This window comes from Toxotes jaculatrix, chromosome 10 (assembly GCF_017976425.1).
Source record: "Toxotes jaculatrix isolate fToxJac2 chromosome 10, fToxJac2.pri, whole genome shotgun sequence".
Taxonomy (NCBI): Eukaryota; Metazoa; Chordata; class Actinopteri; family Toxotidae; genus Toxotes; species Toxotes jaculatrix.
The window spans coordinates 21,945,042-21,961,765 of record NC_054403.1 but is presented as its reverse complement, the minus strand read 5'-3'; the positions used below and the strand labels follow the sequence as shown (position 1 = coordinate 21,961,765).

At 41.7% G+C, this 16,724-nt stretch overlaps 1 protein-coding gene across 2 annotated transcripts in view; it reads right to left on the bottom strand.

The window, feature by feature from the left end:
- Window positions 1–16,724, bottom strand: part of fgfrl1a (fibroblast growth factor receptor like 1a) — a 63,760-nt gene that overhangs the window by 24,288 nt on the left and 22,748 nt on the right. For both annotated transcript variants that reach the window (XM_041048087.1, XM_041048088.1), the window contains one exon: window positions 15,115–15,387. In XM_041048087.1, coding sequence (XP_040904021.1) covers window positions 15,115–15,387 — 273 coding nt within the window. The remainder of the gene's footprint in view (window positions 1–15,114; window positions 15,388–16,724) is intronic.

Sequence of the window (16,724 nt, the reverse complement as noted above, 5' to 3'; positions counted from 1 at the left end):
AGGCACGAGGCACAAGTGGTTCCACACTCGCTCATAAACGTCATACAGTGATGGGGTTTATGAGTTCTGAAAACATACAGTTAGGGATCAAGTTTTTGGTTTTCTGTGTGTGTGTGTTAACACACATCTGGATCTGGATAAGGTAATTTTGTTGTTTTAAGCCTGAGTATAAAAGTAAGGTAGCCTTGTCTTCCTTCTCCTTCTTTCTTTCTTTGGCTCTCCCCTGTCTTTTCCATATGTATGTGTATGTGTGTGTCTGTGTAAGTGCGTTAATCTTTGCATCTGCAGTATGTGTGCTTATTCACGTGGCTGTTTTCCATCACTGTTCACACTTCACTGATGGAGCAGCAGGGTCAAGCATCCAGCACAGACTGAGATTTGCCTAAAATGAGGACGATATGGATGCAACGCAGGAATCTGGCAAACATACAGCAGCGGCCTAAAGCCTTTACCGTCAGCCGGGCAGGTTTACGTGATGGAGGTGATCCAGTCAAGGACAGAAATGATTCAGGGAAATTACTGAATTACTTCATGTCCGCTGCTCATGGGGAGGCTCTGAGATCACAGTGGAAACAAAGTGTGTGTGTGTGTGAACATACGGTTTGTAGGTTACATATGTGTGACACTAAAGGAATGCAGATAGCTCTAAATGAACTAAACAGACGTGGTTTTAACGTAAAAATTTACCCTAAAATAATGTTAAAGAAGGCAGTAAACTATTTAAGTTCACTGAATCGGTCTTTGTCACAAATTTAAGTTCAGCTTACACAACAGAATCTTTCACAATAACAAAATGAAGGTCTATGACCAGAACCTTGTTTTTTCAGTACGCTGAGTGCTGACAGGATGATGTCTTTCTCCTCTGCACCTGCCTACCAGGTGTGCGTTCCCCTAAACGATGTTAAAACACGCAAACCTCGATGTACGATTTTGAGTATAATTTATTCCTGTGTCCAACTCTTCAAACAGAAAAAAGTAGCATTTCTTTCTCCTCAAATAACCTCTGCCTACAGCAGTTATTTGTATCCACTTATGTCAGTTTCAAGAGATAAAAAAGAAGAACAAATTAATACTTGACACAAGCCCATGCTTGTTAGAAAGCCATAAAGAAGTAGCTGCCAACCTGAGAGTCAGAACAACTTGACAGAGTTACGAGATCACTGAGAGTTTGCAACATTACAAACAGGATAGAAATTAAGAACAGTCTTTATGTTTCACAGAGTTATGTTTTTTTAAATCTTTGTTTATTTCTTTCAAAATATTGGATAATTTTACATTTTAAGGTCTCTAAAATGAACTTTAGACTTTGGCTGAGAGAAACCGTCAGGATTCAGATGGCGCACTGTCTGTTTAAGGTGCACCTAGTCAGATATATTTAGTAATTTGCTCCAACCTCAAACCATCCTGGCTTATAAAAAAACTGCTGTCATATCCCAAAAATAGATGATGTCCCCATCAGTTAAGTATTGCCTCTCCGCCATGTGAAGGTCCACAGCTCACAGCTCAGGAGGCAGAAACCTGACAGTAATTCCATAAGGATGACGGATGGTGAAGTTACTTACTAATGAGCACATGACCCTCGTATATCAATGTTAAACTGCCCTGTTGTCTTAAAAAGCAAAGATGTTTTGTCATAACACGAGAGAATAAATCTGCAGAGTACGCTTACAGGACTCCAGGCTGTAAATTAGTGATATAATGAAGAAAGCAACTGAATAAATATGTCTTTCTTACTGAACACAAGTGTGTGTGTGGATGCATTTGTGCATAAAGTATGTGTGTGTATTGTGTATGCGGGTTTATCATCATTTATTTTCATTTACATGTGAATTTATCTTCCTGTAGTTGTGTCTCTGGGCAGTTCAGTGTTACGGAGTGAGTGTATGTGTGCCATTAAGTGCATTCTATGAGCACATCTGAATGTATTTGCACATGTGCACACAATGTGTAGTTGTCATTGGATGTGTGTATTAGTGCATCTGCATGCATTTATGTTTGCATCTGCCTTGATGTGAGGACACTATCTTTAGTATCCAAGTGCATTTGTGTGTGTAATGTATTGAACCTGTGTGTGTGTGTTTGAGTGTGTGTGTTCATCCAGCTGCTCCATGTGTAACTCTAGTAAACATCAAGGCAGCGCTTTGCTTTGCAGAATTAAAGAATCTCTCACATCCATCGCCACGTGCCGCCTTTGAAACACACACCGGCCTCGGCTCAGCACTTTGAACTCTCAATCATTCTCTCCGTCGCGCCCACCCTGCTCTTCCCTGTATCAATTTATACTCCAGTTAAATAGCTGCTCATTAGTACTTTAGTCGTTTTCTCCCCATTTGACCCCTTTCTCATCTTACATTCCTGAATTCATTTTTGCAGCAGGCCATAGGTGCGATCACAGCTGCTGTGAGGCCACATGAGGTAGAGAAGACATGAAGAAAGAACATTTCTATGTTTAGTGTCCTACAAACAACATTAGCCCAGCCTCTTAAATCACACTTATTGTATTTTATCTTATTCATCTGCTCTATTACTGTCTATTTTAGCCATCGCCTTTCCTTCTATGGCTTCTACAGTCAGATTCTGTCTCTCACTTTTTGCCTTATCTGATTTATCATCCACTGAACCATGACAATTCATTAACAGCAAAACAACTTTCTCATTCTCTTTAAATAGTAAAATGCTTCTTGCTTATATGTACATACTAGCAAACACATGCTCTTTCTGCTGACGTAAAAATTAGAGGATTAACTGACATTTTACATTAGATATTTCTCAGGACATGACTGCTTTTCTTGACGAAGCCTAATGCAGTTAACCACCCATCCAGCATTCTCAGGATAATAATATAAACATTATAAATTATTAGTGACTTCTGTGTGACCCAGGTCCAGTGTGATCCCTGCTGGAATGTAAGACAGGCCTTAAAACAAGTCACACTTCAAAGCAAATACTGAAACTCTTTAGTGTGAATGTGTCATATGCATGTGCGTAAGCATGTGCACATACATGTCTGATTGTTTCTGCATACATTTATTAGGTTCACTCAAAAGTGCCAGCGTGCACTTAAACGCCCTTGCATATGTGTTTGAGTGTACCTGTGTGTGTGTGTGTGTGTGTTGAGAATATGCGGCTGTACTGTTTAACTTCAAAGGTGCTGGCATGCTCTGCTGTGTGAGGCTACATGCTGACAGGCTGTCTTTGATGAACAACTATTTACAACAATGTAAAACTAACCAGCTCATCATGATGCACCCGCTGGGCGACGTTTCAACATGACTCACCCTGAAGCCTGCTTTGTTCAGCACTCATTTGTGTTGCTCAGAGCTGTTTCTGGATTAATAATAATGCAACTTTTTTTTTTTTATCTTCACCCAGTGGGATGCTCTGTTGCTGCTTACTCACCTCTAATAGTCAGTGTTTTCCTAAACATTTCACTGAGGCAAACAATTACATATGTTTAGTCTTGTAGTATGTGCCTGCTCCAAGTTTAGACACTGAAACTGGGTAGGTAACACAATAAATAAATAAATCAGGTAGTTGTTTGCAGTAAGTCCATGTCGTAGATGTGTGTCCTTTTCTGAATAAGCAACACACGCTGCTGCCGACACGTGAAAATCTCACTCGAAGGTCATCTACTGTACAGGTTGAGTGAATTTTACACTTATTAGGTTCACCAAATCTTTTCCAGTCCCTACTGGATACATTCAGAAATGCACTTTTAGAGAAAAAACAATCGAATTATTCTTAGTTTCTAAGTGGTCAGATGGATAGCTGCAGAAAACCAGTAGTAGTACAGTAGAAGAAGAAGGCTCTGCGTGGGCCGACGGGGGCTTAACTCTGTGGCTTGTTCTCATCGTTTAACGACATGTCTGACAGCATCTACACATCCTCCGCTCTCCCTTCCTTTCTTCTTACTTCTGTTTCCACTTGTTGTGAGAGCTTTGGTCTTCGGGCCAAGTAGAGTTACAGAAGAAAACCAAAAAGGACACACTCAGCTTGTCATGGAGGCTTAAATTTGATGAATGTTGGCATGAAGCGCTCCAAACCCCGATCAAAGCAACACTCCCATACAGAAAAATTGTCTAAGGATGTTAGCCTTGAATGAAAGCGGGGACAATTTCATAACAGCTCAAAACTTCTGGAGCTGAAAGGGATTTGAAAAGGCGCTGAATTCAGTATGCTAGATATAGAAAGAGCCACAAAAAGATGAAATGTTGACATTTAGACACAGAAACAGATAAACAAAGATCTTATATCTACAAATATATAAACACATATGCAAAATGGAGTCAGGAAAGAGGAATGTAATGAGATTATGGTCATGGCTGCAGAGTGTGTGCGTGCGTGTGTATTTGTGTGTGTGTGTGTGTGTGTATCAGTTTTCAGCATACTGTCACACTGATCAAACCTCAGGCTGATAGCAGAGGCGCCGCAGAACCATTGCTGTGCTTGCCTAAGAACCGTGGGGAAAACTTAACACACACACACACACACACACACACACACACACACACACACACACACCTGATCCAGACAACACAGCGAAAACATATTGTGCATGTATTTATGTGAAATATAATGCGATGGAATGCAGTGACATTATGCAAGTACGTACATGCGCACACACACACCTGATGGCTCAGAACAAAACCAGTCTGTTGGAGCTCATTTCTTGTTTTACAGTAACACTGTCTCTTTCAAATACATATGCATTATATAAAAATTACACGTAATTGAGATCTTTCTGTCTGCAGTCATTTTCTGTAATCGCTCTTTTTTGTCTGCCTTTTTCACCTCAGCTATGTTAAATGTTTAAAAATACCAGCGATAACGTATTTTATCAAACTTCCCGGGGATGAGATACAGCACGATGGCAGCTTTAAAAACCAGTTTAGTCTACCCACCTCCTACAACCACATGACAAGAAAACACTGAATAGGCAACAAGGCTTATCAAATCCAGATAAAACACTGGCTTTGGGATACACAGCTGAAACTGTGATAAATCTTTTGATAAGTGGAACAAGGTTTTCCATGCCTGCCGCTTTTTTTTTTTTTTTTGCCTTTATCATCCCTCTCAATGCGAGCGTTTTTCCACTGCATCCCTCCTGCTTGTTGTCAGTGTGGAGAGATTGGAAAAAGCCAGATGTAACTGCAGGAATCTGAAGAGTGACAAAAGGGGAATGAAGGGGGAATCTCTGAGCATAATTCGCTCTTCACGTCGTCATTAAGACATCAAAGCGGCTGCGGAAGATACAGGGCTTTTCAGCGCTGACACAAATGCATTCTCGGGGAGAAGAGTAACGAATGAGAGAAGAACAGGATAGAAAAGAAAGGAGAGAGAGGGAAGAGGAGGAGGGACATTGCGTGCTGAAGAACCAGTCTTTGGCTTTGATGACGGCACAAGAGTGAAGCAGCAAAATGCAGACAAAAGTTTCTAAAACTTCAAAAGAAGCCTCTTTGTAGAACAGGTCCGCTCTCTCTTTCTCCTTGATTCTTCCATTCTTTTTCTCTCCCTCCTCTCTTTAAACATGTCTTTGCTAATTGCCAGACCCTGTTCTGCCCTTCGAAGGCTCTCCACTCCTCTCAGGTCTATTCAGCAGGGGGGTTGTTCCAGCGGGAAGGCCTAATAACCCGCTCTGAGTGGGGACAATGGAGCCTGCAGGGCCAGCGACAAAATCCCAGCCCTAATGAGAAAAGACTCCTTCAGCGAACAAGCAGGTCTGTCAATAGACTGCCCTATTATGGAGCTGCAGGGAGGAGGGGTGGGCTAGGGAGATCACGTCTGGGTGTGTTTTTGGTGTTTAAGTTATGGGTGCATTGGTTTATGTACGTGATAGAGACATAATAAAGGAAAAATTAGAGTATCAAAAAGAAAAAAGTCACAGAAAGAAATAGGAAGTGTGTGTGTGTGTGTGCTTCCATGAGTATATGTGCGTGTATGTGTGTGTGCTGGTACCTCCTGAGGGTAACAATGGTGAACAGGACTAATCCTCCAGACCGTATAATGGCCACTAAGCTGTCTATTCAGAAGCGCACGGCTCCCCTGCTAACTGCTGTGATCAGGCACGAATACCCACTCTCAACCATTTGCACTCCTTTCCTTCCTTCCTTCCTTCCTTCCAATATCTCCAGAATCTTACTCGGCCATATCTTCTGACTTCCTCCTCAATCTTCTAATCCCCTATTTCTTCTTACTTTTCTTGTTCTTCTTTCATGTCATTTCCATTCACACTTTTTTAATGTGCTACCTTGGCTTTCTGCATCAAATAATCTACCTGTTCCTTGTGTATTTGATAAAGTTTTTTTGATTCTATCCCTCCATCTGTTGCACTCCCTCTTCTTTCTTAATCCCTCTTCTCCTCTTGCTTCTTCTCCTCTTTCCTCCCCTCTCCACCTCCTCCTCCTCCCAGCCATTTTTGTGTGTGTGAGTGTTTGCACTGATGAGGTTTTGGAGAGGTTAACCCCTCTGCCGTGAGAATGTAGAGTCGTCGTTGTTGCATGTGAGGGACTGGGAGCGATGCGGATGAGGATGCTGAAGCACCTTGTTTCCTTTCAGTTGTAGGTGGGGTGAGGATGCGGTGGGTGGCTCTTAAGTGAGGGGGGGGTGCAGGATACATCTCCCACAAGCACCCACTTCAGGAGCACTGAGTGTCTCCTTGAGAGGATTTGTTGATGCCTTTCACATATCTCCGAACTCTCCCCGCGTGATCTCTACCTTGTGTTTACTCACTCAGTTGCTTTTTCTCTAAACTTATTCACATTAATTAAACAATGGCAACAAATCTGATACAGCTTCACCAACCATGTCTTTTTTCTATTACAAGGCACAAGAACCAAAATAAAATTTTCAAAAATTTTAATTTAAATCAGTCATTACCAAAGAAGTACTGAGATACAATACTCAGACATTCTGGTAACTGATCAGCATTCGGCACCGTTATTTTGTATTTATATCTACTACAGTTTAATAGGTCACACAGGAAGGTGCAGCATGGGTTCTCCACTTCTTCACTCACCCAACCAGTTTCTGCAGCTCTGTTTTGCCCACTCTTGCTGCCCTCATTATCACCAATAATTCTCTCCGCCGTTTTCTCTTCAACCCCTTCTAATTCCGCCTCCCCTTCTCTCTCCAACCACCCCATCCCACCTTTGTGTTACTGTTGGACTCACACTGAGGAGTTCACTCTTAATTACATTAAACAAACTGAGGAACTGAGATATTTTGAAGAAGCCCGCATCCTCAAATATTCTCTTTAAGATAGTTTTCCTTGTATTTGGGGACAGAGTGTACAACATGATATCACCGCCTGAGTAACAGTGCGCTAAATGGCCCCTGTCAAATTCTGCTACATTTGTTCCTTATTATACTTATATATATAATTTTTTTTAACTCTAAGGATGTCCACTCTGCCAAAACACACACAGAGAAGTAAAGTTACACCTCATATTAGCTATGGGAGAGTTGCTGTGGAAACCCAGAGTGAAAACACGTTTGCTTTAGACTTTGTGAACAGCTGGCAAATGAAGTTAGAGGCAAATTCCACCCTGAAACAGAATTTACAAGGGATGGAAGTGAAGGAAGGTCGCAGAACGGAGGGGATGTGTGGAGGACCAGACAAAAACCAGGTTTGGGATGACATCTATTTACAACAGAGAATTGATCCGTGTAACCCACTGATGTTTCCATGTCTATTTTTGTTGATTAATTCAAACTCATAAAAAAACAAATTTCACAGGTAGAGAGCAATGTGAGAAAAAAGCAGAAGGAGGCATCAGCAGTTTTCCCTGGTCAACACGATGCGTTCACAGTCAGTTTGACTCAGCATAAATGTAGCATGACAGCACACTCGAGCGAGAGGAGCTGCAAGATTTGTTAGAAGGAATGTAATTCAGGCAGGTGAACTGAAGAGATTTCAAGCTTCAATGAGACAAGAGAAAACTCTCCCTGATCTTAAAAAAACGAATGCATCACTTCTGTTTTGTGGTGGATTTCCTCTTCAGGGTGACTCACTGCTCAGGCCTCGGGAAAAAGGCTCGCTGACTGACAGATGGCATCTCGTACGGAGAACTGAAGTCAAAGCTAGCAGAGGGTATTTAAGACCCATTAGGGGTCTATGAGAGCTTGACTTGGCCTAAAATCAGTAGATGCAGGCCATACTCACTTACTCACTCACTCACATGCACATACACACACACATTTACAGATGTAAATGGAGCATGAAGGCAAATAGGAGGGGGAGGAACTAGGAGCTGAAAGACGCTCAAGAGAAAAGATGCCTTCTATCAGCTGGTGGTGCAGAAGGAACACAACAACAGGAGGCTTGTGAGAGAGAGAGAGAGAGAGAGAGAGAGAGAGAGAGAGAGAGAGAGAGAGACAGACAGACAGACAGACAGACAGACAGACAGACAGACAGAGAGAATAAGACAGAGAAAGTTGAGGAAGACAAGAGAAAGGACAAAGAGAGACGAAGCTGAGAGGACAACCACAGCTGTGTCCTTGTTTTGTTAAAGAAAAATCCCATCCTCTAAATGTTGTGCTCTTATTGCTCTGTACTTTAAACAGAAGCTTCACTCTTTTTTTTTTCTCTGTCTCTCCATTCACTCCATCTTCTTTCCGTGTCTTTGCTGGAAGTGAAACGAGGCAGAACGAAAGGATGTGGGACAGACAGCCGTGAAATGGAGGCCAGGGCCCCTGAGGAGCGCACGATCTTGTGTATGTGTGCGTGCATCTGTATTTTGTTCACATCTGTCAGGGAGGTGTGTATGTGAACAAACGCTTTCCTGTCTGGTCTTGTTGACATATGCACAAAGATACAGTGCATATATCTTTGTGCATCTGTGTGTGTCTGTCTCTACCGGACCCAACAACAAGGCGGAAAGCAGCTTTTGAAACTAGACTCCATTCTTTCTCCCCCTGTCTGTAACTCCCCAGTCCCCCATTGCTATTGCATATGAACATAAACACACACACACACACACACACACACACACACACACACACACACACACACACACACACACACACACACACACACACACACACACACACACCAGCATGTTTACATCTCTGTTCACCACAGTGCCACCCTGATTTCCGGAGGAACAGCTTTGTCTACCTCGCTCTAAGGGCGGCATGTTGTTACAACAGGAGGACCAACAGATCTGATACAGAGCCTCATGGAATGACTGTGACAGTGAAAACAGAAAAACAGATGTATATACACCTACGCTCTCAACTCTGTCTATAACATATGCAGTCATACAGAAATCATGTCTTTAAAAGTTAGATTTTAGTAAAGCCAGTTTCATTACTGCTGGTCTCCTTTGTTACATGTCATCTCCCTTGTTTTCTCTCTGTGTTTGCTGACTGTAGACTTCCAAATAAAGGATAAATAAAAGCTAAATCTTTATGTAAGATTTTATAACAAAATTTGAATGCCATAATAAAGCAAACGTCCACTGACATTTGCAGTTTTTCATCCAAGAAGCATAAAAGAAACAAAGGGAGGCACAGGAGGAGAGGAAACATGGAGGAAACTTCTAGTGGGATCTGATTCCTGGCTTGTAAAGGCAGCACTATAGTTCAAGCGGAGGGGGGCTAAACCACTTGATGATTTCTGGGCTCCATTTTAAAATAACATCTTTTTCATGTTCTGTAAATCAGGACTGAGACCCCCCCCCCCCCCCAAAAAATATCCCCTGTGAGGCCTCAAACCCTCAACTGAACACCAACCGAGCGGCTCCTCCAAACCAGCACGCTGCAGCTCCAGGTTCACTCCATGCATTTTTCTGCCATTAGTGAAAAAAGTAGAGTGTGTAACCTGAGCAGAAGAATCTGGCGGTAAAAACACAAAACTCTCATACACACACACACACACACACATTCAGAAAAACACAGCAGGACAGGCACAGCTGCCCTAGTGTGTTTGTAAGTAGGTGGGTGAGGGGTATGTGTGTGTAAGAAGAGATTGGGATATTTGAGATTGTTTTTAGGCTCTTTGCAATCACACACACTCATACATTTCTGTGTGTGTGTGTGTGTGTGACTCATACTAATTGGGCTGCAAACCTTGGCCACCTCTACATCCTCTCCAGATGAGGCACCAGATATCTCAATTAAAAACTCCGAAATCTGAGAACACAAAAACAGAGGAGCTATCAGGATGGAGGAACTGAGGGATAGAGGGATGATGTGGGTCTGCAACCTGATCTGATGTGTTAGTTTCTGGCCGGAAGACAGCTGCAGTCTCATACATGCAATACAGTTAAATGGAGGAAGAATAAACCTGAAGGAAGGCGCATGATTCACTTTAAAAGTACTGGATGCTCAGTGTGGAATAAAAGCAGACTGAAGCAACAACTTGAAATCATTTAGTCTACATACAACATCACACTGAATGTTCATGACACACTGAGTGAGCTGCGTGAAGTCAGAAAGTCAGTGTGCATGAAGTGATAATTGACTTTAGTTGAATTTAGCAGTGTTAGTGAACTAATCCTGGCATCAACACCACGAAGCTTTATTTATTTAAGAAACTGTTCAACAGAATCCTTTTTCTGAAACAATCATCTTCCAAGTCCTGTTTTGGCTAAATTTTCCATTTGTCATGTTTCCATCTTGTGCCTTCGTTTTTTCCTACGTTAGCACTCATTATGTATCTGCGGCTTGATGGAGCGTAAATCACGTACAAGCTCATTTATTCAAATATACATTATGTCTATGTTTGATATGTTTCCCTGCCTCTCTTTACCTCATTGTGCTCCAATTATGACCAGATGTCAGCTGCTATGGCTGAACTCTTAAATCACCACAAATCAGGAAACTTATGAATGGACACACACACACACACACACACACACACACTAAAAACCCACCCAAATGCAAACAAGCACACACACATGTTGACTTTCACACACGCAGGTACACACATGACTCCAGACCGTGTCCTTCCTTCCTTCTGGCTTTCCAGCTCTGGACCAGACAGGCTCCCATTGTCATCACATCTGGCTTTAACCATAAATTTTCTATCACTCATCTGGGGGGGCAATTTCATAATTTCATACAAGCACGTAGGAAAGACAGACAGAAGAGAAAATAAGAAAGGAAAAAGAAAGAGAGATCAAGAAGAAGACTGTGAGGAAGAAATTATATCTCTCCTGGCATTGAGTTTTTGAAGGACACTAAGTTTTCTCGAGCAGGAAAAAAAAAATCTCTCTCAGTTTCACTTTACTGGTGGTCCCATAAATCTGCGCACACCAACGCATACATACACATGAACACAAGCCCTCAGATAAACAAGCGCGTGCACACACACACACACACACACACACAAACACACACACACACACACAGACTATTTACTCACACAAACATTTGCCAACCCACACACAATAAAAGAACAAATACTCCAAGGAATCTTCTAATTTCCCCTGCTAACAAAAGCCTCCACAAAACGCCTCTCCATCACTTCCAGCCACTGGGCAGCAGTACAGTGAGTGGATGCTTTATGGCAATCAAATGCTATTACGCCCTTGAAAAATAGGAAACTGTGAAAATATTGATACAAATTAAAACGTGGTCAGGGAAAAATGAGCCAGCCGACTGAGGAAGGAGGAATGAGGGCCGAGATTGAGTGCTAATAGAAAAAAGGTGTTAAGGATACTTTGGGTTAGAAATTGAGAGGGAAGGACAATAAGGCGCAGGTGTGGGCTCATTACCGTGAAACGGAGCGGTCACAGAATAATTACCGCAGGACCACACAAGAGAGGAGCGGAGATGAAAGCAGAGAGAAAGAGGTGAGAGGGGAGGAAGTGAGGAGGCAAAGCCAAACAGCAGAGAGAGAAACACCGAATCAAGCGGAAGAAAAGACTACAGCCTAAAAAAAACAAAACAAAAACTATACATTTACATTCAGTTATATGCAGATGAGGACAGGCCATCACTTTCTAGATAAAGACATCTGCACCCATACATGCAGCCATTACTCTCACACGTTGGACATCGTTGCCTATGCAGATTGCTCCAGCTATGAAAACACTGCTTTCCACGCTAACCGCCTCTCCAAGGAGATGCTGTGGCATGATTCCTAGCTTGAATTACAGAGAGGGGTCATCTTCGAAGGTTAACCTGGTAGAGCACAAAGTATCTCTGGGTACCATTTGTCTAATCTAGGAACGTAGTGATGCAGTCTCTTATGCTTGTACAGCATGTGCAGCATGTGAACTTTTGCTTTTGCATTTTCGTTAGCTGCTGGCAGTTTTCTTGGAGCCAGTTTGACGAATGACGAGACGTGGTGATAAGATAAACATTTTGTTACCTCGTCTGAAAATGTGTTTTCTTTATAATTTTGTTTCAATTCAATTTATTTTTTGAGTTTAGGGGGAGTCTGAGGGGAATTTTGACCAGAATCTGTGTCAGCTTGCGCCCATGAGTTTTGCAAGATGCTGAGTAAACCATTAAGCACATTAGACTTCCTCATAATTACATTATTCCCTAAGAACTCTTATACTGAGTTTCATATCACACAAATTCCCTCAGCAGATAGAGTTCATTCACTTCTCATAGAACTGTAGATTTATATTTTTCTAAGCATTTTAAAGGACTTCTCATCCATGTTGGCCTCAGAGAAAAAATGGTGAATTTAAACATCTGACATATCAAATACCCATCCAAGGAAAACTGTGTGATATGACTGAAAGCTTTGAGATGAGATTGTTTTGTTTGTTTGAACTACACTTATATTGCTGGGGGTGCATAAAAGCCTAAAAATTCTACAATTACATCTTATAAACATTTTATAAAACCTCCATTAAAATCTCTCTGTAGGTCTGGGTGAAATCAGGTGGTCTTCTGTGAAGAAGAAAATCTCTGAGAAATAAATGGTACATGGTTTCACATTGCTGTGAATTACTGTTTTGGGATTCCTGGTGTTTTCAGTCATTCAAAGGACTGATTTTGATTTTCACTGCCCAATGAGATGAGACTAAATTAACTGACAAGCTCATGTGGATTTGCCCAGTTTGTTGTCTCTGAAGCGTGTGTGTGTGTGTGAGAATGAATGAAAGGGACAGTAAGAGAGGGAGAGGGAGAGGGAGCGAGCAAGAGAGAGAGAGAGAGAGAGAGAGAGAGAGAGAGAGAGAGAGAGAGAGAGAGAGAGAGAGAGAGAGAGAGGCAGCAGCTGTCTCCATGGATGACCTCAGCGGCAGCTGTTGCCCCCCTGCCCCGCTGCCCTCTGTATGCCAGCCCGCCTTTGAAGTTCAGGTCAGGACCGATACAGCTTTGGATCACATACCAATAATGATTACTGCAGAATAAAAGAATATTACTGCAACAGCAACTTGAATGCAATGTAGGTTTAGGGATAAACAAGATAAAAATCAGCTGCTTCATTAATTCAGTTTAAGTGACAATAATATCTGTGGATATTGTTGATATTACTGCACTTATAAAAGGAAAACCAACATAAACTCTATTTCTGTAGCTCTTGGATGTTTGGTTTTTAATTGGTTTCATGTCGCACATCATTAACTATCAAACCGAAACCTCAGCAGCTTTAAAAACAAAGAGTGCAAGAAAAATGCACAACTTTATCGGTAATCCATAATGTCATTCAGTTTTCTGTCCGCAGCACTTTCAAAAATCTTGTTATACTGTTAGCGTGGGCACAATGTTGAATTTGATTTCCAGGACATCTCAAAACACAGTAAATGTGTATCATCAACAATCATGAAGGTACAGAAAATATCGGCTGGTGATATCTGTATCGGAGCGTTTTATTCGTGCCCGTCTTTGAAGAGCCGACGCTGGGCAGAAAGAGATGCTTTAGTCAGATTCTCTGGAAGGCAGTGCAGCCTTAATCTCCCTGTTGGCATCCATTCCACTGACTGAAACCTGACACACACACACGCACACACACACACACACAGTGGCATGAGCCCAAACACATGGAATGAGCACACACAGAGAGGGGTGTGGAGACACTCAAGCGCACAACACACAAACACATACTGACTTGCATGCATGTGTAGATGTGCACAGACACACTGTCCTCCCTCCAGGTATTTTGTTTACATGGACGAGAGCTGAGCGAAGCGGCTATTTGAGTCCCAGTACAGTCAGAAACACACACCTGTATTTGAGTAGTAAGGTTGTCAGAGTCCACAGGGTCACAGACTACAGCCACCACATAACGACTCAGTGTGTGCGGAACTGAGACAAACACATGAAGATGCACACACCCAGACAACCGACTCAGCCATCTGGGTGCAGGGCTGGAAAACGATAATGTCGAAAAAAAAAAAAAGAACAAAACACAACAATGTCTCTTTCATAGTGACATCTAAATTGAGACGCACACAAGAACGTGACATTCCACACTACACTGACGCAATGTCCTACACACAAACACAGCCTGAGCAAAAACACAAGCCTCTCCTTTAACAAATGCCTCATTCATAATTATACAGAAACACACCAGCACAATAATTGTGGTCACAAACACACACAAGCAGAAAAAAAATCATTGGCTTCATTGTCTGTCAGCCTTTGGTGCAGTACAATGGCCCCACCAATCTAACCTGGCTAATTATATCCTAGAAAAACTCAGCGCAGCGTCAATGGGAGCAAGTAAGCACGGAAAATCACAAAGACAGAAAAGAAAAATAAAGACAGAAAAATTATGTGACAAGAAAACGACCAAATGCAGACTTAAATTAATGGGAAGAAAGCAAGAGAGGACGAGAGAAGTAAAAGAGCAAAATATTGTGATTTAGCTGTTTTCTAACAGTCTGTCATCATAAAAACACACATAAACACTCTTACAAAAAATACACAACTTGGTTTTGCTTCAACAAAGGACTCGTTGTGTTGCTTAAAAATACATTTTATGTGTTTGATAGATTTTGGCCAAGTTTAGTTTGAAAAATGTCAGGCAGTACATAAATTTAAGAAAAAACTAATTATCTATTCAACAAAAAGTTGAATAGAACTCAAATAAAATAAGTCTGTAAAAGTGTTTTTTTTTTAGGACTGGTGTAATTTATTCATATTTCGTAAATTTAAAGGTTTGTATTGGTGTCTCACGCCAAGGTAACGTTTTTATTACACTCCACTTACCTATAACGATGAGAGTGTAGTTGATGTTCACGCTGCCAAAGCCGTTGGTGGCCTTACAGATGTAAGTTCCCGCATCGTCAGTCTCCACCTCTTTAATTCGCAGAGCATGCTGTAACACCCTGAACCGTGTCCAGCCACTGTGGATGTTGCGGCCGTCTTTGGTCCACATGATGAGCGGCGGGGGGTCGCCCTCCACAGGGCAGGGCAGCTTCATGGTGCGACCAAGGCGGATGCTCTGCCGGTGGGCCACCCGCTCTGACACCCTGGGAGGACCTTGATGACAGACAAAGAAAGAGAGTTATTGAGATTATGAAACACTCCATTAATGATGATTTATAACAGAAAAGCAAATCTTTCATTTTGAGAAGGTGAAACATGACAATGTTTGGCTTTTTTTCACAATTTTTGCAGGAAAAATTACTGAAATAATTATAATTTAATTAATAAAACATCACAATAGTTGATGATTATTTTTCTATTGATTGATTAATCAATTAAACGACTAATATTTTCACCTCTAAGTTTACATTTAAGAGGAATAGTGTCATTCTCAACACTATTCCTGCACCAAATTACCATTCAAATATGGCATGAAACACACAGGAATTTTCCTTTAACCTTTAGTAAGTTCATAATGGCTCAGCTAAAACACTGACATAACAAAGACACTAATAAAATCCCCTGGGAGCAAACACAAAGCCGAGCAGTGAGTTTAATATCAACCGAGATGTCGTGTTGAGACATAAAATCAGGCGTGACCTTGACCACTCAGTAGCTGGTCTACTGTGAAACTACACACTAGGAAAACAAAGGGGGTGGAGGAACAGCCTGACTGACTGGGAAAGATGGAAGGAAACTAGAGAGAGATGGAGAGAAGTAGGGCTGATGGGGAAACGAATAGGGATGAGGGGGAGGAGAAGGAGAAAGAAAGGAAGGTATGGAGAGAAGAAGGGAGGAAATTAAGGGGATGAGGGAGGATGGAATTTAAGGGAGTATGTCTGAGGAGAGAAAGAGAATAAAATATGGCCAAATAGGAGAGTAAGACAAAGAAAAACAAACAGGAAGATAGAGAAATGGCAGCTGGAGGGATGTAGGAGTTTGTAAAGTTCAGTGCATAACGGACACTCTGTTTGGCCTCTCATTACTCCTATTGGGTTAAAACAATACCCTCCAAATATAGTACTAAAAACACATAATAGGCCACCATGTAGTGAACAAAGTGTCCTGACAAACCACAAAAGGCAACTGTATGGAAATCCATCAGAAAACAACCCATTTCAGGTCACGTCCTGTAGGTAAAACATTTTAAAGGAAGGACCAAGGGTGTTTCATGTTAACAATGTCCCTGATAGAGGCTTATCTGGCTGGATACATATGGTCTGATAAAGACTGGCAGCACATGTAAACATGGCCTTAAATATAAACATTTGAGGCCTGATACTTTCTTATCACGGAAAATTAACACAGCCTGATGCCAGATATTGAGTATGGAGACCTTTAACTCGCCCTTGTGAGCAACTGGTTTCATAAAGAGCTGCAGACTTGTACTACTTTGTTGTTTTCAGTGAACTTTTGGGGGTTTTGTGCAGAAGGAAGCGGAAGAGAAGTCG